Genomic DNA, 22,290 nt, shown 5'->3' on the forward strand with positions numbered 1-22,290 from the left:
AAGTTATGTAATGCGGTTGGGTGCAGGTACTTGAGGCATTTCTGGGAATAAGGAGGCTGCCTGCCTACACTAGTAGGATTTCACTGACGGGGCTACGCAGCTGCTCCAGTGGGTAAACCAAAGTCCCTGCTCCTAGGGAACTTAAGTCCAGTCGGGGGGCCAGGCACTAAGCCAACAGACATATACACGTCACAAAGGGACACGCACAGGGAAGAAGAACAAAGCAAGAGGCGGGGCAGGAGAGTGACATGGGGCATCCCCTCCATGGAGGTGGTGCTTGAACAGTGACCTGAAAGAAACTCGGGAGCACTGGGGAGGAGTGTTTCCTGCAGAGGGGACGTCCAGGGCTCTCGTTCGGCAGCCTGGAAGGACAGCAAGGAGGCCGCTGGGGCCGGGGTGGCCTGAGCCAACAGAGAGAGGCAGGAGCTGGGGGTGGAGAGGTTGGCCGGGCCCAGAATGGGATTGGAGGTGGGTGTGAGGAGAAGTGGTTGGATTTGGGATCCATTTGGAAGGTAGAGCCGAAAGCATTTCCTGATGGACTGGACGTGAGCAGAGAAAAAGAAATGCCAAGGAAGGCCACAGGCTTAGTTAAGGTTCAGGGGTGGCGATGGAGAGTGCTGGGGGGCAGGCTGACATGGAGAAGGCAAGTACGTGTTCGGGTTGGCTGTCCCGTCCTGGAGCCCAGGGCGGGTGGGGGCTGGGGTTGGAAGAGTCAGTGCACAGGCTGATGGGGATGCATGGGGTCGCCCGAGGAAGGGGTTGGTGTAGGGAGGGGAAGCATTCTGGGGACCCTGGCTGGGCCCATCCAGATGTTGAGATGGGGAAGAGAGGAAAGATCAGTGAAAGAGAGAGAGGACATGTAGTATCGGGGTGATCCCAGGGCCTGCTGTGTCCCCACCCACCAGGACCATGGAGGGCTTCACCCTGGTCTTTCTTTTTCACAGTCCTGCAGGTTTCCTGAGACAACTCGGAAGAGACTGTGTATGTGTTGTGTCCAACTCAATCACAGCTCCACGCTTCTCCCGTGGCTGTGCAATCTAGGAGCATCCCCCCTCTTACCACGTTCTCAGGGGACTATCACTGCCTCGTGGTTTCCCAGTTCCCCTGGCCCTCTCGCGATCTCCAGTCCTGGCCTCCATGCTTTTCTGAGTGGAGGGGGTTGAGGCAGGGCCTGCTTGGCTCTGTTTCTGGCTACGTGAGAAATTAAAGGGGCTGGATCTGGGTGGGCCCGCGTGGCCACCAAAAGAAGCCACCAGCATACGGCAGTCTCGCTTGACTTATTCCCCTCTTTCCTCTACCCTCACCCTTCCTGGATTATTTCAGATCAAATTCCAGATGTCACCTCCTTCCATCTGCGAGGACTTGGATATGATCTTTACAGGTAAGGGCCCCCTCTCCCCTTTTTTCTGTACAACCATGAAATCACTAGCATAACTAAAAAAAGTTAATGATTCTTTAATAGCATCTGGTATGTGATCATTGTTCAGATTTCCAGTGTTTCGTAAATGTCTTTTTACTATTGGTTTATTCCAGTCGGGATCCAAACGAGGTCTCCACATTGCATTGGGTTCACGTGTCTTTGGACCTTTTCTTCTTGCCATTTATTTGTGGGAAAGCTTGGTCATTGTGTCTGTACAATCTTCTACATTTTGCATTTGTCTGACCGCATTTCTGTGGTGTTACTCGATGTGTTCCTCTATCCCTGTGTTTCCTGTAGCCCAGTTTGCAAATCTAGAGGCTTGATCAAATTCAAGGTCAGTTTTGTTTTTGCATTTTCTCAGGTCCGCCTCTCTGGAGACGGTGTCTTTTGATTGCTCAGATTCAGTTGCTGTCAGCCTGGCCCAGCCAATGGGAGGTCCCCATCATCTTTTCCCTGTACTTGCCTGTAAACATTGTTTTTATCAGGAGTTGCAAAATAGTGATTTAAAAAAATTCTATCATTTCTTCTATATTTTCTGTGCTGGAATTCCTTTATTAAGGATAATTTTCTTCCATGGGCTACTTCATTTCTTTGAAATGCAGTGTATATAGCGATTTGCTTGGTTCTTTAATTAAAAATGCTTTTTTTCCCCCCTGGAATCAAGCGTTTTGTTTTTGTAATTGTGTCTGTCACAGGTGGGGTTTAAAAGGCCCGTGTGCTTCTCGAAAGTGCAACCCCCTCCCCCACATGTGTGCCCATCAGAGCTGACCAGGGTGGTGTGTGCCCTCCCTTCCTGTCCCCTGGTGGTTGGCAGCATCTGCTGTGGCAGTCACACTGCTGTTCCTGTCCCTGAGAGTCTGCCTCTCTTCATGGGGGTGGGAGTGAAGTGTTTGGACTTGACCCGATTAAGCCGTTGCACATTGATAAAAACAGATTTCAACTATCATAAGGTTGTAAGGAAAAGGGTGATTTAGAGTAGCTCGTTATGTACATGATAATAATAGAGCAAGACTTTATAATAATTCTGAATACAGTGCTTCCCTAAATAAACAATAAACACACACATGTATTTTAGTTTATTTTGATAGTTGTTATATTTAAGTCATTTATCTAAAATAAGAAAACCACTCACACAACTCAGGTTTGCAACTTGTTATTTCTGTGTTTCTTTGTTTTAAATTTGTTCATTCTGCAACACTCTTTGGTTACCACTGAATTTGGTGTTGTAAGCTAGGTAGAAATTTAGTTAATTTCTACAGTAATTGGATTAACCAGAACACTTCAAAATTACCTTAATCTAGGAAATAGGAATTCATATGATGTAGGAAATGGAACTATTTCCAAACAGTTGTAACTTAGCTCTAAGGAGAAGTTGCCCGTGTAAGTCCCTGAAGGACGTTATCCAGACACACGGCTAGCATCCAGGGCTCGGGGTCCAGAGAGCCAAGGAGCACCAGCCAGGTGCAGGGGGCGGCAGCAGCGCGAGCACCGCACGCAGTGCGAAGCGTGGGCCGAAAGGTGGACACCAGGCACCAGGAGCAATGGCGGAAAACCACAGTGAGAGGAAGGTGACCAGGGACTCGGTTGTCCCACTGCTGGCTATGGAAGCCCTGAAACCTACAGGCTGCCGTGGGGCCGGGGTGGGGCTGGGGTGGGGAGGTGTGGCCAGCAGAGGGACAGTTTGGTTTTCTGTGCCTGCATGTCGCCAAAGTGGAGCTGGAGCCAAGAGCCAGGGTGTGGAAAGAGACGTGTGTGCACATCCAGCCGGCAGACTTGACCGTGCCGAGCGGGGGTCAGGCTGTTGGCTGGCCCGAGTACTCCAAGACCGAATGCTGCCCCCATCACCGTCCTCCTTTAATAAAAGTGGGATGAATGGCCACGCCAGAGCTTTACAGCTCTTCTGCCAATTCCTACCCGCCCCTGGGAGCGAGGCTGTCTCTGGGAGGGGTCGCCTGCACACACAACCCCCAGAGCCAGCAAATCATGATGCCTGTCATCCAGCAGGTGCGGGCGTCCCTGTGAGATGCGCTCCGGGGCGAGGGGAGAGGGCTTGGGTTCTTGTCGCCATTTGGTACCAGAACTATAAACTCTTTCTATTTTCTAAAGCTTTTAGCCACCTTGAGTATCTGGCTAAAACCTTTCTTTGTCTTAAACTATAGATATGGAGATTAATGTTGTCAAAGTAGCGCAGAAGCCGGTCTTGTAGAAATGTTTTATCGGATGAACTATATACTAGAATCCTGGCTCTTTTAACTCTTGACTGTGGGCTGTGTGGTACAGAGCATTTTATTTTTATGTCCCTTCTTGTGGCCAATGCCTATAAAGAAGACCGGGATGGTTTTCTCTGATACCCAGAAACAGCCGTGGAAGAGCACCTCTAAGCCTGGCAAAGAAGGTTGCTGTTTTTCTTCATTCTTTTCACCAACATTGAGATGCTCTCAGAGATAGCCAGTGTTAAGCAATTTGCATCCAGCTTGTTGTTCCCGAATCCGGCTTCCTTCTGGAAAATGGTAACCTCGAGACCAAAGCAGATCCACTTAGCTTTAGATCTGCCTCCGACGGGGAACCGTGACCACCAGGCCTCAGTCATGGTGTGGGAGGGCCACCCAGATTTGGGTCATTGTGAAACCACGGGACGGGTCTGCTCTGCTCTGTGTTTATGTCACGTCGGCAGCTGGCAGATCTCAGAGTCGGAAATGTCCAAGTTCTGCTGTGAGAAGGAGACGAGGAGGGCGTTAGAACGAACCATGGCCCCTCTCATGCATGTCTGAGATTCACGCCGAAGACCAGTCTCTTCCAGGAAGCCAGCCATGCTCTTGAAGGGAAGGAAAAGGGCCGAGGACCATCCACAGGCTGATGGGCTCTGCAGGTGCAGAAGCCAGGTGAGGTGTCAGGTTTCCTGAGTGCCCTTGAATACCCTTGAAGTGCGCCTTGCAGCTTCCTCTGGAGACCTGGGAGATCACCTTCTAGGGCTTTCAGGAACTAATGCGAAACCCCTGGCTGGAAGGGGCTACAAGCTATGAAATAATGCTGATGGTTGGCGGAGTGCTCCGATTTCCAGCGGACATTGTATAGAGAGAGTTGTTTCTGTGCAGGGAGAGCCGGCTGGCTCTCAGCTGGGGAGGGCGTGCTTGGCTCCGGAGCTGGGCCGAGACGGCGGGGCGCGGTGTTCTGTGCCTGCTGACGGCTCTGAGGCCTTGGTGGAGCTCAGCCCCTGCCTCTGGCTATCACGCTGTGTGGGTGGAGGTTTCCAGGAGCTTGCTAGAACCACGAATATTCCTGTTAGTAACAAGAATAGAAATTATGGGTAGTTGTACAGTTTATTACAGTGTAGGTGAAATAATAGTACCCTCCCTCCCTTATCTGTGCGGAGTGGCCCCAGTGGACGCCTGAAACCACACGTTGTATCGAACCCCACATATACCGTGTTTTTTCCTAGAGGTACTTACCTGTGATCAAGTTTGATTTATAAGTATCAACAACAATACTGAAACAGAACGATCGTAACAATATACCGTAACAAAAGCCATGTGAATGTGGGCTCTCCTTAAAATACCTGGCTGCACTGCACCCACCCCTGTGAGGGCGTGAGATGACCGTGCCAGCCTGTTGAGATGAAGTGAGGTGGAGACACCGACGAAGGGATGAATCGTGTCCCGTGTGGGACAGAGTGGGATGGCATGAGATCTCGCCACGCTACTCAGAACGGTGCTCACTTTAAAACGTATGAATCATTCATTCCTCGGATTTTCCACTTAGCAGTTTTGGACCATGGTCAACTGCGGTCGACCGTGGGAACTGAAACCGCAGAGAGCCAAACCGTGGGTGCTGGGGGCGGGGCACTGTACCGGGCCAACCCTACCCACAGAAGAGACGGGGAGGTGATTCTGGTCACCTGAGTGGTCAGTGCCCTAAATGTCAGAACTACCTGCCTGGGTTTCCTCCCAGAGCCCCGCTGCTTCAGGCTGAGGTTACAGGTGGCAGGGAAATGCATCTTGGACTAGAGGGCTGTCCAGGTGTCCTTTCAAATTCAACAGTGACAGACTTGTGCTCAGGAGTTAGGAAGACCCTCACTCAGCCTGTTCGCTTCGCAATCCATTTGTGCCCTGGGAGCTGGCCTGCACTCCCTTAACTTTCACTGCGACCCTGATTTTAGCCTCCTAGCGTTGGATGTGTTCCCGTCTCTGTTCTCAGTCCTAGAAATGGGCTGACTGAAAAGGGTCTTGTTTTACTGTAGTTATTTTTAAAGAGTTTACTTATTTATTCTCAGAGAGAAGGGAAGGGAGGGAGAAAGGGGGAGAGACACATTGATTGGTCGCCTCCCCTACGCACCCGACTGGGGACTGAACTGCAACCAGGGGACGTGCCCTGGCGGGGAATCCAACTGGCAGCCTCTCACTTTGTGGCCGACCAGCGAGCTGAGCCACACCAGGTCAGGGCAGAAGTCCCACGTTGTAGGGTTTTGTGCCTTCGCCCTGCACAGTGGCCTCACAACTCTGTGAGTCCCCGACTCATAGGGACAGGGGGCAATGAACAGAGAAGTTGTACGTGGAAAGCTCGGGCAGAGTGAGATTGCCATGGCCGGGTGATGCCCAGTGACTCGGGGCGTTGGGGAGATAAGGTGGGAGGCCGCGGGTGCCTGGGCGAACTGAGGACAGCTCCCTGCAGGGGGAGGGCCTCACCGCGGCAGGAGTTTCTGCTGATGTGCAGCCTCCTCCCACACTTGTCTCTTCGGGAGAACTGCCCAGAGACGTCAGAGTCGGTCACAGCCCATCTCCTCGCTGCAGGAAGCTGGGGGGTTTTGTTCTCTCGCACTTTCGAGTCTGCGTTTTCACACGTTACTTCTTCCACACTTCGCTTTCCTCGGGAGTGTTGGCAGCACGTCTGGGTTGGGCTCAGCTCTGCACTCCACGTGCTGCTGTTGACCCTCACAGAACATTCCTCAAGACGGCAATTAAGGCCAGAGCCAGCCCTGCTCTCAGGTCTCCCTCCTCTGGGACCGCGGGCCCCACGACACGATTTTTGGCCTCGGGCCTTGGGTTCAGCCGCCAGTTCGTGGGCCTGTGTTCACCTGAGAGATGAGATTTGCTCACAGTGGCTGCAGTCAAAGCTTTTCGAAAATGCCTGTCCCCTCCCGTGGGCCCCCCCCACCTGCCAGGTAAGTGAAGCTATGGCAAGGTGACCTGGTATGCCAGGCCACGGTGCCTGGTCTGTGAGCCCCAGGGACTCCCTGCTCCTCATTCCTCTGAGCGTCCTTGTCATGGGAGGAATTTTTTCTCTCTTTGTGTTTTCGGTTCCCTGCAGGTGGTGGAGCTGGTCCCCGAGAGGCCAGCTGAACTGAGGCCACGCCGTATTCCTTCCTCTCCTCTCTGCAGCCCTTCTCTTCCCTTGGAAACAGAGGCTTCTGGTTGCACAGTGGCTCCTTTGGGTGCCTGGGACTCCGTCCGCATTGGCAGGGTTTGGGAAAGTGCACTGCAGACCTGGTGCACGACAGGCGTGGGACCAGGTTTTCTTCGGGCTCTCGGCTGCGTGTTACACTTGGCCCGGCTGCCTGCGGTCACGTGGAGGGTCTGATCAGCGGGCCGTCATCCAGCCCGGCCTCTCTGGACGCAGCCTGGGACTTGATTTCCTCAGCGTGGGAGCGGGGAGGCTGCCCCCGTCACAGGGGGCTGCAAGGAGTTATAAACCAGTGGAGTGTCTGCTTTGCACATGGCTGAGTGTCAAGGGCAATGTCAATGCCTAGTTTCATTTAGTTAGTAGTAGCTGGGTGGCCACCTGAATATTGCTGTGGACACCGTAGGTCCTGAATTTCCTGACTTTTCTACATTGTTGTCTTTAAATGAAGCTTTAGATCCTGTGAACTTTTTCATATTTGAAAAGTAACAAGGAGAATCACATTCAGTTGCAGCCTTTAAATTTTAAAATTTATTTATTGAATGTTTAGGGTGAGATGAAGGGAGTGGGTAATAGAAATAGAGAGCCAGAGAGAAGGAGAGAGAAACATCGGTTTGTTGTTCCACTTATTTTTGCATTTGCTGGTTGCTCCTTGTGGAATTTGATGGGGAGTACAGTAACTTTATATTCGGCTCATGGAGGAATTGCCAAACTCTTTTCCAAAGTGACTGCACCATCTCACACTCCCACCAGCGGCATTTGGGGGTTCCCGCTTCTCCACATCCTCACTGAGTTACTGTCTGACCCTTCTATTACAGCTGTTGGGGGGGGCGGTATGAAGTGACACCCCATTGTGGTGGTAAACGTTCTTGCCACGTGACTGATGAAGCTGAGCACTGTTCCATGTACTTATTAGCCATTTCCATAGTTTCTTTGATGAACTGTTCGGCTTTATCTTTTGCTGCTGGATGAGGTTGGCTAATTGTTGAATTGTGAGACCTCCTGAGCGGTCTGCCTGCTCCCATGTGTCAGTGTTTGAACCGTTATTTACAGAGTTCTACCAGGTTAATATCCTGTGTTCTCCATCGTCTAAAGTTCAAACTCCCGAACTTGACATTCAGACTATTGTGTGACGTGGTTCTCCACTCTCATAGGACCCTCAGTGCTGAGGAAGGACTGAGTCGTGCCCGCCCGTCCTTTCCCTCCTGGGTGCCTGTCTCTTGTCCGATGTCTTTGCTCCCATCCATCCTGCAAGCCCAGAGTCACCGCCCCCAGGGGTCTCCCTTCGACTCCTCCAGGGGGACTCTCTTCCCTTTCTCTGACCTCCTGTAACTCTGTGTCTGTTCCATTGTCCTGCTGGCCTATTCCCTTGACCTGCTTGCCTGCACACCGAGTGTTGTTTTAGACATTTTAAATAAAAATGTTTCTCGACTCCCCCCCCACCCCGCCCGCCGCCAGTGACATTCTGCTCTAAGCTCTTCAGGGCTACCGTCAGCTAGGTATGGAGAGGGTCAGCTAGGTATGGAGAGGGTCAGCTAGGTATGGAGAGCTTGGTTTGCTTTCGCGTCGTGGACTTTCACTCTGCTTATCCCCCACCATGCGGCCGACATGCGCCGCACCCGTGACAGCGAGACCACGCGGGGCCTGTGGGTGGGTACCAAGGGCGGGTCTGCTTTTCCCTTGCGTGCCCCTGGCTAGGTCTGTCCTTGGGCAAACCACCTCACCTCTGAAGAGCCCTGCAGGCCATCTCTTATATTCCTAACTCCAAATTTAGGAAGTTATAAAGCTAAATGAAGTATTATTTGCTTTTTTCCCCCTTTTCTGGTCAAGTGCTGTAAAATCCTATTTTATTGTAAAATATTTATTTTTGGTCAGCATTCTCCACCCGTGCCCCCCCTCCCCGAGCCTTGTTGTGTGTGACCTGGCTTTGATTCGGCGCGTAGGTGTGCACACGCGCAGGTGTACATGTGTGTCTGTGTGCCTGTGCATGCTGACCACGGATGTTTGGGGGGCACCCAGATCTTGGCTCCTTGGGGTCCCTTTCCTAAAATCTGAAACTTGCTTTATTTCCATTTTTTATTTTAGTAACCTTTTTCTTATAATACTACTGATGGTAATCATCATATTACATTTGTCTAAGAAAAGGGAGTGGGAAACTGACGGGGAGCTGTCACGCTGCTGATATTTTGATGTTCGGTTCTAGTCCTTTCTTCCTGATGCGGATATCATTTTCTTTCAGCTTCATACTTAAATTTTTTGATACTTAATACTGACATATCATCGATGTCTTTCCATTATTTTTATAAAATTGCTCTTTATGAAAACATTTTTCACGGCTGCATGGTGTTGCACTGTGTGAGTTGTTCAACCTGCCCCCTACGATGCACATGTAGGTTGTTTCTCTTCTTTGCGGTTACAGACAGAGATGCAAAGGATGCTGTGGCCCCCTTCACAGCAGGCCACCTCTGGTCAGAGGTGACAGCACAGTGCATGGGAGTCACCTCTGGTCCCCGGTGTGATCGGCTGAGCGTTGATGGTCTGACCCTCCCCTCTGCTTTCAATGCCTGGTCTTTCCCCATCATCAAAGCAAAATAAAAATAACACATTCCTCCCATCTCCCCCCAAAGTATCACTCTGGCCACACAAATTCAGTTCATACCCTTTCCGTTTCTATACCTTTTGCCTTCTGAACCCCCAACTTATCACTGAAATCAACTAGCAGCTTTGGAATCTAGCATGAAGGGAATTTATGAGGATACGATGATTAAGGATTGAAACGAGAGTCCGAGAGTGGGAAGTCCCTCTCAGCTTGCAGGGTGACAGCCCTCCTCTGAGACCACGACAGAGAGCAAGTTCCCAAATGAAAGTGACCCGCTTGCCGGTGGCCCTGACAGCCCGCACATGCTCCGTCCCCAGAGCTCCGGTAGATCATATGCAAATATGGTTTGCATATTCATCAGGATGCCACATGGACAGTAGAAGCTGCTTTAATTATTTTTAAAGGAGAAACAGAGCCGTCTCTGGCACAGGCACCCACCGGCTCGGCTGGCCACTGATCTGGAAATTATTTCAAGACAAACATTAAAGAGGAATGGAATCTGTTCTGCTCTGCCCTCTGCTTAGTAATTGGAAGTCGCCAGCCTGATTTAGGTTTTTTATTTCTGATTTATACTTTTATGCTTTAAAAACACAGTGACATAATGTATTTATAGCTCTGCAATTAATAACCTACTCCTGAGGTATAAATAACAAGCAAGCTAAATTGCATTTTGTGAAAATATAAAAGTCCCATGAAGCATTTCCAGAGAAGTTATGTTCATTTAATAATTAAGCAACAGGAATATGGAATAAGAATTTCATTTGCAGCCAGGTAATAGGCCTCAATTTTTTGCATTTTGCACTTAGAGATACAATAGGGAAATACTATTTTTCATCCGGGGGTATTAATGGAATAAATAAATCAGTGTTTACATAAGCTCTTGACTTTTAGAAGTCTGTATGTAATTTTTTTTATTCATAATATGAGTGGGTTTTTAAAGCTTAATCTTTAAGTAAGGCTGTCAATATTCCCAAATGTGAAGCCATGGGAAACCAATCAATCAATCTATCATCTATCTATGTGTGTATGTGTGTGTATGTACCAGGGTTTGGTTGCATCATTAGAATTCTTTGGTCCAGTCGAAAACAAAGTTATAGCTGGTTTTTTAAAAGACTAACTCTTTAGGCTGCTATCCCACAGAATGAAACCCCTGAAACTACAAGAATTCTAAAAACCGAAGGTGGACCTGTGAAAGCCACCATCAAAACTAAAGTTTGGGAGTACTTTATACACAACTGCAGTTCCCAGAGGAAACACTCACAAACGGAATAAACACGGCATAAAACCCTCCTAAGAGGCCTGGGGAGTGGCCCGGAGGAGGCAGGGACCAAGGTGGATCCTTTCAAGGACCCCTCTCTGCGAGGAGGGTTACGCGCAGTTTCCAGTCTGCTGGGCATGGTGACTGCCACCCAGGGGGAGGGCCAGTCTCACTGGGTGGAGGTCTCGTCAGGGCGGGCTCAGGGCTGTGGCTGGAAAGGAGGAGGGGAATCCGGGAAAGGACAGCCCCAGTCAGGCAGCCCTAAAAGCCCACGTTAAATCCCCTCAGAACCTCGGGCTACATTTTTGAATTTTGTATACATGCAAGAACCCAGAGGAGAGAAGCATCTAGACGCCGTACGAGTCGGGCAGAGACTTCAGCTGCTGCCTCTACAGGGGGCAGAGCTTGGAGCACACATCCCAAATTAGAGGGGCTCAGCAGACACCTGCCACTGAAACCCCAGAAGTGCCACACTTCAGGGGTCAAGAGCAGGTCCCAGGTGAAGGGATTTTCCTTAGACCTAAGGGCAAAACCTAAGGAGAACCACTCTAACACAGCATACAGCCAGGCTTCCACAAGTTCAAGGTGATCTACCACTAACCTATCTGCCTGCTGGAATGAAATCAGTACTCCCCCAAGGAAGGCATTAGAATCTAGCGTCTCTGTGCTGTAACACTCATGGTATTCGGCAGGCGGTTAAAATGTACTGGATCTGAAAGAGACGGGAAGATGTGATTCAGTCAAGAGAAAAATCAGTTAATAGAAAGTGACCCCCAGATGAGCCGGATGTTGGAATCAGCAGATAGGACATTTAGAACAGCTGTTATAACTATGTTCAAGGATTTAAAGGAAAAAGAAGCAGGTAACTGGACACTATATATGTATGTGCGCTTTTGTTGGAAAATGCAGTATCTAAAATGAAGGATTCACTGGGTTGGCTTAATAGAATTTGGAACTAGCAGAAGCAAGGGCGGGGAATTTACCAAAAGTTCACAGCCATTATCCAGTCGGAAGACTAGAGGGGTAAAGACCGAAATAATGAACAGGGCCTCAGTAAGTTACAGGATGATCATGAATTTCCCAGATGGGGCAAAAAACTTACATACTAACTTTTAGGTCCTGGAAATTCAGCCAACCCCAAGCTGAACAAATACAGAGAGAGCTACACCCAGGAACTCCACAGTCGAACTCCCGAAAACCAGCAGTAAGGACAGAATCTTCCAAGGACCCAGAGAAAAGAGACATGCTGCATAGAGGGGGACCCCTGTAGGAATTGCTGCTGACCTTCCGGGGAAGGCCGGGAGGCAAGGAAAGTAACTGTCAACCAAGAATCCTACATCCATCTAAAACAGTCTTCAAACACAAAAAGTGGAATGAAGGCATTTTTGGATATGCAGACGCTGAGAGAATATGTTGCCAGGAGACCTTCAGTGCAAGAGATGCTAAAGGACGTTCTTCAGTCTGGAGGGGAGTGACCCAGCAGGTAAGCTGGCTCTTTAGGAAAAAATAAATACATAGGAGTCTTCGCAGTGGTAAAACTCAGTGAATATAAAAACTATTCATTTAAAATGTTCTCGTCTCACTGAAAGACAACAGATGGTTTAAAGTAAAAGTGATGAGATTGCATCGTGGGCCTTATAACACATGTGTGTCTACATAAAATAGGTCACAATGGCACAGCGAAGGGAAGTAAAATGGAATCACCCTGGTGCAAGTGCCATATTCTGGGTGAAGCAGCACAACGTGAGCTCTGCGTAGCCGGTGATCCGTTACAGACCCTCGTTTCAGTCACCGGAGCTAAAAGGATGAAAGCCGAATGATAAAAGTAGTCCATTAAGGGGAAGGCAGGAGGGACAGGAATGAAGAACAAATAGAAAACAGCGATACTGGCAACAGTGTGAAACTCAAGGATCTTATGTTAAGTGAGGGAAAAAGACCACTAAGGAATACACATTGGGTAAGTTTTTAGGGATAGTTCAAGATCAGGCAAAGCTAATAGAAACCACAGCGGTGGTTGTGTATTCCGGGTGGGGTTTGCGTAGGAGACAGGAGAGAACTCTCTGGAGTAATGGAAATTTATAGCTTGAGTAAGGTGTAAATTAACTGGGAGTATACGTTTATCAGGATTCACGTAATTGTACGGTTAAGATGCCTGCACTGCTCTGTATGTAAATTTTTACATCCAGCTTTTGAAAGCCTCAAATCAAACTGCCTTGCGAGGTCTCCGATTGTAAACTTCGACCAACAGAGGGCGCTCCGAGCTCACCAAACAAGCTTTAGGGACTCAGCTGCATGAGATGCAAACAGGACCAGCTCTGGCTTCTGCCTCCAAGGTGTATCTCGCGGCTCCCCAGTAGCTCGCCCCTGACACCCCACCTTCCCCACCTGCCGCACGCCCATTTCACCAGGCCCCACGCTGCTTCTCGGCTGATAAGCAGCGCGCAGCTAATGGCGGTGCTACTCCCCGCGGCACCTGCCCGGAGTGCAGCTGTGGCTGGAATCTGGCGTGGGCCTGCCGGGAAGCGAACCTGCACGCCCCCGCCCCAAGGTCTGCTCTTGACGTGCTCGCTTTTAAATGGGAAGTCGGGACGTAATGGAAACGTACGCACTGCTCCCGACATCTTCATTTTGACCCCCTAACTTCGTTGTGGTGACTGCGAAATATTCCCACGCAAGGGCAGTGGCGCGCGGGAGGGTGGGTGGATGGCGGCGCGAGAGAGGCACAGGAATTTTCCCGGAGGAAGGCAGGGTGTGTGTGCGTGTGCGTGTGCGTGGGGGGGGCGTTGCCCCGGGGTCCCAGCACCCCGGAATGTAGTCTTGCCCCCTTCACATTACCCACGGGAGCTGGCGACTGCAAAGCCCCATCCCTCTGCGCCCTCGCCTACCCCCAGGCCGGGTCTCTCCCGGGCGCGGAGATGCCATTACACCTCACGTGATCCCCGCCCTGGGCCGGTCCTTCCAGAGGCGTCTCGCGGGGTGTTAATTAAAGGTCACAACAAAACAGACCTGCTGGCTTACTAGAAGAAATGTACTCCCGGGAAATGAAAAATGACACCCTGGAGCAGTCACGTGTGGAGCCCACATATGCCGGCTTCCTGCACTCCTGGGCGCTGCGCCGGGGTGGGTGGGGGTCCGAGGGGGGCGATGACTGGTGCTCCCCGGACCCTGCGGTCCCCAGGCTCGGGAACACAAGGAAGGAGCGGTGCCGAGGGGGCCGGCCGGGTGAGGGCAAGGCCAGTTCACACACACCCTCTTTCGCGGGCCCGCACCGTCGCGCTGCGCGTGTGCAGCGCAGCGACTCCCTCAGTTTCCCCTGCCCCGCGGCTGCCCTCTGGATCCCCGGCTCATCTGCCCCAGCGCTGGGCGGCTGGGCACTTCGCAGATAGGGGCTAGGCGGGCGGGGACCCCCATCCTCCAGCTGCGGTTGGGAGGGTGGTCCCCTGGCCGGCCGGGGGTCGGTAGGGCCATTCCAGAAAAGGTTTGCAGGGCAGCTCTGGGAGAACAAAGGGCGGGGGGAGGACCTGGCATGTTTGCGGACTTGTTTGTGACTCAATCCCTTTTACCCGGCGTTTCAAAGGCAGAACTGCAAGCCTTGCCTGGAAGAGAAAGAACTTGGGGGCGGGGGAGGCGCGGGCACATTTCTGTCCGGCCCCGCTGGCTCGGCGCAGCCCCTCGGCTCCAGGCGCGCGCAGCGGTGTTTCATTAGAGCCCTGGACGCGGGCCACTCACCGGGAACTTCCCCGCACTGAGCGAGATTTACGATCCTCCACCCCCAGCAGGCTCTCGGCCTCTCAATGTCAGGCAGCAGCGCTGCAACCTAAAATGGAGCCCGGTCGGCGCGGCGGCGGCAGCCAGGCGGCGGGGCCTCGGGTCCCCAAGCTCTGCGCTGCGCCCGGGCGCACACGCGCGCCCTGACCGCGGACGGCGCCTGGCCCCGCCGAGCCGCCCCTTTTCCTGCCCTCGCGCAACTGTCAGGCAGAACGGGCCGGCGGATATTGGCTCCGCGACGCGCCGAGGCTCCTCCCCGAGCCTGGATCTTTATATTTTGGGAGAATTTCTTTGAACTCAGTTACCAAGCTGCGTGGAGGAGACAAGTTCCCACAGCTGGCTCGCTGGCGGGGGCAAGGCGAGGGCTCGCCCACCTCCTCGGCGGTGGCCACGTGCCCTGATTGTAAGCCCTGGTGGAGGAACACGGACTTACTTGGCCGAGGGAAATGCCATTTATCTGGATGTGACCGTGAAAAGGGAACGTGTGACTGGAGGCAGAAGAGGATGAGGAAAAGCAGTATTTGAAGAAAGGACAAACCACCCACTCCAACGCTTTCTGCAAATTGGCGATATTACTTCTGGGGTCCATTTGCTTTTATCCTTCCTCCCCCCAATTCAGAAGCCTTGACTCGAGAGCCAAAAGACAGCCCCCTGTAACTGGGGGACCCTTCTGGGTTGGAAGACCGTGTGGATGTAGTGCTGCCGGAACATTTGGACACTGTTCTGGAAAAGCCACCATGAATTCGGTAGCTGGGAATAAAGAGAGGCTTGCGGTTTCCACCAGGGGCAAGAAATACGGGGTAAGTTGTGCCGGGTACAAGGCGGAGAGGCGTCTTCAGACCCGCGTCGGCCGGGTACCCCGTTTCTGGGAACCACGCGGCGCTGCAGGGCGGCCCCGACTCCCCGCCAGCTGCAGAGGCGCCGCCGCCGGGCGTGCGTGCGCGGAGGCAGGTCTGCCCGCGGCGTCTCCCGCACACTCACCTTGCCGTGGGGATTTTTTCGGTCCTCTTGTGCCTCTCCTTCTCCGCACCCCTAACTTTTGCAGCATTCCTGCACTTAAAGGGAGAGTCATGCCAAAAGGAAGGGTTTTCCATGAATTCTCTGCCTTCCTTGGGATCTTTTCCCTGTACCTTCAGGATCCGGAGGGCCGTACCCCGAATGAATGAATAAAAATCCAGAAGTCACAGCCACCCTACCCCCCGCCCCCCGGGTTAGTGGCTTCCAGGATCCTGAACCTGGGCTCTTGCTGGGATGGGTGTCGGGTTCAAAAGCGCGGGGCTCTGAATCTATGGATTCCCCCTGCACATATCATTGCAACCTCCTGTGCGAGCCATCTCCTTCTCCGGCGCCTGGGCGTTGGGGACTCGCTTAAGGACAGTTAACCAGACAGATTTGGCCGCAGGGCTCGAAGAGGTCCCGAACGCGCGCCGTTGGCGCTCGGCCGGGCCCTCGGGGGAGCGGAGATCCCCGGTGGTGGTGGTGGTGGTGGTGGGGCGGCCCTGACACCGGCGGGTCTTTCCCCGCAGGTCAATGAAGTCTGCTCGCCCACCAAGCCCGCGGCGCCCTTCTCCCCCGAGAGCTGGTACCGGAAAGCGTACGAGGAGTCCCGCGCCGGCAGCCGGCCCACCCCCGAGGGCGCAGGCTCTGCGCTCGGCTCATCCGGAACCCCGTCCCCCGGCTCGGGCACGTCGTCCCCGAGCTCCTTCACGGGCTCCCCGGGCCCCGCCTCCCCAGGCATTGGCACCAGCTCGCCGGGCTCCCTGGGCGGCTCGCCGGGCTTCGGCACCGGCTCCCCCGGCTCGGGCAGCGGCGGCGGCTCCTCCCCCGGCTCTGACCGCGGCGTCTGGTGCGAGAACTGCAACGCCCGCCTGGTGGAGCTGAAGAGGCAGGCGCTGAAGCTGCTGCTCCCGGGGCCTTTCCCCGGCAAGGTGAGCGCAGCGCCGCGCGGCCGGGCAGGAGGGCGGCTCCAGGCCGGGAGGCGCGAGCTGGACGTGGCGCAGGCCTTCCGCAGCCATGTAGCCCACGGCAGCTGCCCCTCCCGCGGCCGGAGGAGCCCTGGCGGCGCCGGGGGCTTCTCAGCACCCCAGGGGGTGCCGGCGCCAGTGGGCAGCTTCGGGTCTGGGGTTGGGGGCGAACCCGCGCGTCTCCCAGGACACCGTGGGGCGCAGAGCTTGGGGACCTTCCATGGCTTCAGGCCTCATCGCCCACGGGGGGTGCCCCAGGTTACTTGTCCTGTTGTCCTCCACTCCGTAGAGTCCCTTTCCGTGACCGCCGCACCTGCCCGGCGGTCCTGTTGGACCTGATGGGAACCTCCACCCGCTCCTCCACAGATCTTTGCTGGGCGGCAGGCCGGAGACGTGCCGACACCCGCTTCCCGGAGCCTTTCCTCTCCGCCCCGCACCGGGAGTGCTGGGCCGCTCCTTAGATTTTTCTCCCCACCCCAATCTGTGGCCCTTTGCAGAAATGTCCGTGGTAGAAGTGAAAAGCAAGCACAGCCAGCGTCTCTCGTTGCCTGTTTGTGGGTCTTCCTTCTTCTCAGGATCTCCCCCAAAGAAACACACGTTGGAAAAGCCAGCATTCCCCCCTCACCTTCTGTCTGTCTGGGGAAGAAGATGAACGGGCGGTGAGCTCCTCGGAGCCGGCTACCTGCCCGCCTGCTCCCGCACCCAGCTCGCTGGGTTCTCCATGGCAACCCTGCCGGCCGGTGTGCCAGGGCTCCCAGAGTGCAACACAATGCGATTGTATTCGCGCTGTTGGGCCCAAGTGCTATCAAATGATAATATTTACTCTTGCACTTCAAAGAGTTTTTATCAGTGGTTAGAAATAGCAAGAACACAGTGGATTGCGGTGAGATTTCTGATAGGGTTAGTTCAGTGGTATTTTCTAATTTCCATTTCTGTGACTTGGAATACTATGATTTCGAGCAGTGGGCTTTAGGAATGCCTGCATCTGCTGGCCTCCTCTGCTTATTCAAATACGCGCACATGGGTTTTTCCGAAGGCAAGGGTTAACTTAAACAAATGCACGCAGACATTGTGGATTTCTCAGTGTGGAAAATTACCACTGAGAGAATTGGTTTCCTGAATCCCGAATTTGTCTCAGGAGCAATTAACTTGTGCATTGACATTTTGGTGGCTTGATGACAGAACCAGCGTGACACCCCAAGAATAAATCTCAGGGCTTCTGAAGGCTTCTTTGATTCCTTCAAGGTTACCCTGCTTCTTCGCTCACAGGCTTGCTTTTGATCACTTACCAAGATTCTTTGATTTCCTACGGCGTTCAAGATGCTGGGTTAAGCACAGCAATGAAATAACAGGTGCCCCCAGTTCTTGCCCACATGGGGCTTTTATTCTATTGGAGCGTCCAGATATTAACCACAGAATGTACAATCCGTAGTTTATTCTTCCACCAAGGAGACTGTGGAGTGCTGTGACGACGTGTGAGCAGACTAGACTGTGTGGCACATTTGGGAGAACCTTGGCTCTTGAAAACATAACACCTGATATTTGCAAATCCTAGCAAGTTGCAGCTTACCAGATCATTCTAGAACATCCTCAAGGAGCTGTTCTTACAAGAGCTTCTTGTTTGAATGCTCTCGTGCGCAAAGGTAAATCAAAATAGACCCTTCTCACAAAAATGGAGGAAGAGAAGGAAACCCAGAGGAAGAAGAAGCAAATGCTGAAATGCAAATCCATCCATCGTGTTCTGTGGGGTCATGGGACAAAGCAGGTTTTGGGTTTGGGGGAAGAACCCCGGGAAATTCATTCACAGGGTGATAGGAGGCAGCTTGGTTATATTTGCTAGCTTCAGTCACGTGATGGAATAAAAGAGATGCTAGGAAGGCGCTCTTGTTGTCAGAGTCCAGAAGGAGGGTTGGACAGGCCACACCTCAGTGCTCTGGACACGCCATGCAGACAGTCACACGGGATCGCTCTCAGTGCACGTGGGGATGTCACACAGCGCCACACAGCTGCCTGGGGCTTTCTGTGAGACCCAGCACCATGGCGCTGACCTTCGGTACAGGAGGGGGCACACGACCCTGAGTGAGAATCCTTGGTGGTCTGGGTTATTCTATCGTTAGTACCAAGGTGTGGGGCCTCAATTTTAACTGAAAACACTCTGCGTGTCTCTGGGAATCATAATTTCAGTTGTTTTCATTCCTGAAGCGCTGGTGCCCTCAGATCTAGGCACACTTCTCATTGCAACTTTAAAGTTTGCAGCCTTTTAGTCAAATAAATGCTGTGTTCTCTTGACCACCGTGGAAGAAGCCTATGTCCCCGGGACAAGCCCCCCCTTCTTCTGGGAGCGGGATCTGTGGGCAAAGGGTGGACCCCTGCAGCCCTCAGGCACAAAAGGAGTTAAGTTTCATACGAACAAGAGATGTCGTTGTGACTCCTTGTGTAGTTGGCCTTAGAGGGTGAGAGTTTGGAGGATAAAGACATATTTTTGAGGGGTAATTGGCAGAAGTCATCTTTGTAATTTGCTTAAGACGCTTAACTGTACTTAGGGAATATTTTCTTAAATGGAGTATTAAATTCTACTAGGTGATATTAAAAGTCTCTTAGGCAGGCATTTAAAAGTTAAAGGCAGACTAGCACATCCAAGACCCTTCTTATGTTAGGATGATTTGGTTTTAGGTCTTTCTCTGCCACTGATTTATTTTGTGACATTGAGTCAATCAGTTTTCCTCTGCTTTTTTTTAAAAAATATTTATTTATTTATTTTTAGAGAGAGAGGAAAAGAGGGAGAAAGAGAGAGAGAAACATCAATGTGTGGTTGCCTCTCACACTCCCCCTACTGGGGGCCTGGCCTGCAATCCTGGCATGTGCCCTGACTGGGATTCGAACTGGTGACCCTTTGGTTCTCAGGCTGGCGCTTAATCCACTGAGCCACACCAGCCAGGGCTTCCCTCTGTATTTTTAGGTTTCCTGCTGAGGCACTGAAAAGCGAACTGATTCACACCACTAGAATGGTGTACAATTATTCTGGGTAAGGTTTGAAAAATGTTCCTGTTCTTCTGAGATGAGTGTGAGTATTGGCGATCATTCATTAGACTAGATTCTGGTCGATTTATGTTTTACAGAGTTCAGGGTTTTTCTTACAAGACGGTACCCACTCTCAACTTCTGATTTCATCAGTGCGTTTCCCAAAGGTACTGTCCTCTCATGCAATGCCTGCTGGTTGGTAGCGAGCCCTGTTGAAGGCCCCCGGGTTTGTCTCTGGGACAGTCAGTTAGGTAGGGGAGGCGAAGCACCGGGGAGCCCTTGCGGGGCTGTCTGGCTGCTCCCAGGAACTAGACAGTGACTCTGGTGGCCTGCGGAGTGACCGTCCAAAGCTCAGAAAACACGTGGCCACTTCATGGGTGGGGATAGTACTGACCTAGGAGGGAGGGAGGAGGGGACACGGATCTGGGTGGAGCTCAGAGAGAAGGACGAGGATGATGGATTTGGTGCTGTGCGTGGGGGTTGGGGTTTCCGGAAAGAGACCGAGACCAGAGGCAGGTTTACGAATAAAACAGATGCAGCAGCGAGGCGGCGACCACCGTGAGCCCACAGAGCCTCCCCAAAGCCCTGGATTCAGCCTCTCCAACAGCCTCACCTGGGCGAGGAGAGGTGTGTGCCTGGTGGCCAATGGAAAGCACTCGATTTTTATCACCTCGGTCAGTGAAAAAGGACTCGCTGGGTTTACATCATTTCTTTTCGGGGGGCTGGCAAGTGCAAAAACCAGAAGAACATGGATTTGTAAGGTGTGGGGATTTTAACAGCCTTTTTACCCAGTGCAGGGTTTCAGTGCATAAATACAAAACCATTTATACCCACTGGCAAGAGCGCCTTTCCTGTTTTATACACGGTCGAGGCACCAAGCCAGAAACGGGGGCCAAGGAATGAATCTCCCGTTCTGGGGCTATCCGAGATCATTCTGATAGCCGCAACAGAACTTTTGAATCCACAGTGTGAGTCCTGCGAAACATCAGCCCACAGGCGTTCCCTGGGGTAAGGAGGAATGTTCCAGCTTGGCAAAAGGTTATCAGACATCTGTTCATTTCCATATCAATAAAAGAAAATCTCCTTTTATGTAAAAGAAAGGGGGGGTCCAGAAAGACATTCGTATCTGATTTGTTCTCAGTCACATATTCTGGGTCCATTTATGCCCCAGAAATACCAGGAAGATTAGCCAGACATCCAGAGAAGTGTGGCCAAGAGTCACAGAGATGAAAGAAAGAATGTGTCGGAGCGGTTTAAAAACACCAAACGTAGACTCTAAATAGAGCCCAAGTGAGTCTAGACGTGGAGATTTTATATATATATATATATATATATATATATATATATATATATATATTTGTATTTTCCCAGCTTCAGAACAGGGGTATGAAAAAATAACTTTTTAAAAGAACCTCTAGAAGCTATTGTAAGACACTTTATAAATAGACAAAATATACTGCATTTCAAATACTTACCAATTATGAGAAAATTTGACATGAAATCTGAGAACACAGGACTATTTTCAGAAAGCTTCACTTGAACCTTTTCCACTTCAGAAGTATTTGAAATAAAGGGACAGCTAACAATAGATAATATCAGTGCTGAATAAGTCTTGTAGCGTGCATCATGAAAAAAAATTTCTGGAACATTTTAGGGATTATAGAAACATTCCTAGTAGACACATGTGAACAGTAATTTCTCCTTTGGGGCTTAGCAAGCTGTGGAATAATGGCATTGCTACCTCACTTTTAATTGTTCACCAAAAAGATCATTTTTTTATAGTGACTTAATTCGCTTTGTACCAATCCCTGGCCTGTGGTGATTTCTTCCACACTCGCGGCAGATAGGATTATTGCATTAGCCATGTGATTTTTAAATGGCGGAGGCTACTCATTTGTCAGCATTTGGAAGGATTAAGTCAACCAAATGTGGGCAGCTTTTGGGTTGCTCTTTGGCGTTCTGTCCCGGGTCGTACCACTCATTAGCTGGTAGAAATGGCGACGTAGTAAGGGTGATTCGAACTGACTAACCATGATCAGGAGTAGGTGAGAGGCACTATACTAAGATGCACATATATGCACCTATGTACACACACAAAATCTTACAGCAAAATGAAGAGGAACCGAGTTTTTTCTTTACCCCGGACTCCCGCTGGCCCACGTGGTTCTGGTCACGGAGGGAAGGGAAGTGCAAGGGACACAGGAGTCCAAAGACGCTTTCGCCCCCAAAGCCACTGAGGGTCACTGGCCCTCTGACTGCAGGGGTGGGAGAGCCCTGCTCCAGAGACGCCGTGAGGGTGATTTTTCCTGGGCTCCCAGATGGTCACCTCGCGTTCAGCGTGGGGGTCGACGGTGGGAAAAATGCGTGAGGTCGTCAAGAGTCCCGGCTGAGTCATTTTCTTGGCTGGGATGAAATGGAGGGGGAAAAGGAACTTCCTCCCATTTAATCATCACTCAGCTGAGACTCCGTCGTCAGCCCTTTTCGAAACACCCTGCCCAGGGCCCTGTGCTGACCCGCAGAGGGACTGTGCAGCAAAAGGTCAGCGGGGCGACAGACTTCCCCTAGGCTCTGTCCAGGCCAAGCCTGCACTGGCGGGGGGGCTGTGGGGGTGGGGTGGGGGGGTGGGGCGGGCCACCGCCTCTCTTCAGGAACTCAGAGCTGATTTCCTTGTAACTGCGGCCTTGAGCCTCAGGCCGATCATAGCATCTTTCGTTTTACAAGCTTGCTGAACGTGTGGTCTTACCGTCTGGAACGAGCTGCCGCGGATCGCTCCTAGGATACCTCCCCCTGCCCCCCATCAGAAGTGTCTCCCAGTGCGCAGGCAGAGGGGCAAAGAGAGGGACGAGATGCCAGTACCCCTAAATGC

General features: G+C 51.9%; 1 protein-coding gene across 1 annotated transcript in view; it reads left to right on the forward strand.

Moving 5' to 3' along the window:
* The first annotated feature begins 14,264 nt into the window (after positions 1-14,264).
* The window catches only part of KIF26B (kinesin family member 26B), a 373,684-nt gene continuing 365,658 nt past the window's right edge, over positions 14,265-22,290 (forward strand). The window contains exons 1-2 of the mRNA XM_037069373.1: positions 14,265-15,239; positions 15,966-16,367. Coding sequence (XP_036925268.1) covers positions 15,177-15,239; positions 15,966-16,367 — 465 coding nt within the window. The 5' untranslated portion in view covers positions 14,265-15,176. The remainder of the gene's footprint in view (positions 15,240-15,965; positions 16,368-22,290) is intronic.

Source organism: Sturnira hondurensis, unplaced genomic scaffold (assembly GCF_014824575.4).
Source record: "Sturnira hondurensis isolate 20B ecotype Veracruz unplaced genomic scaffold, ASM1482457v3 Scaffold0018525, whole genome shotgun sequence".
Taxonomy (NCBI): Eukaryota; Metazoa; Chordata; class Mammalia; order Chiroptera; family Phyllostomidae; genus Sturnira; species Sturnira hondurensis.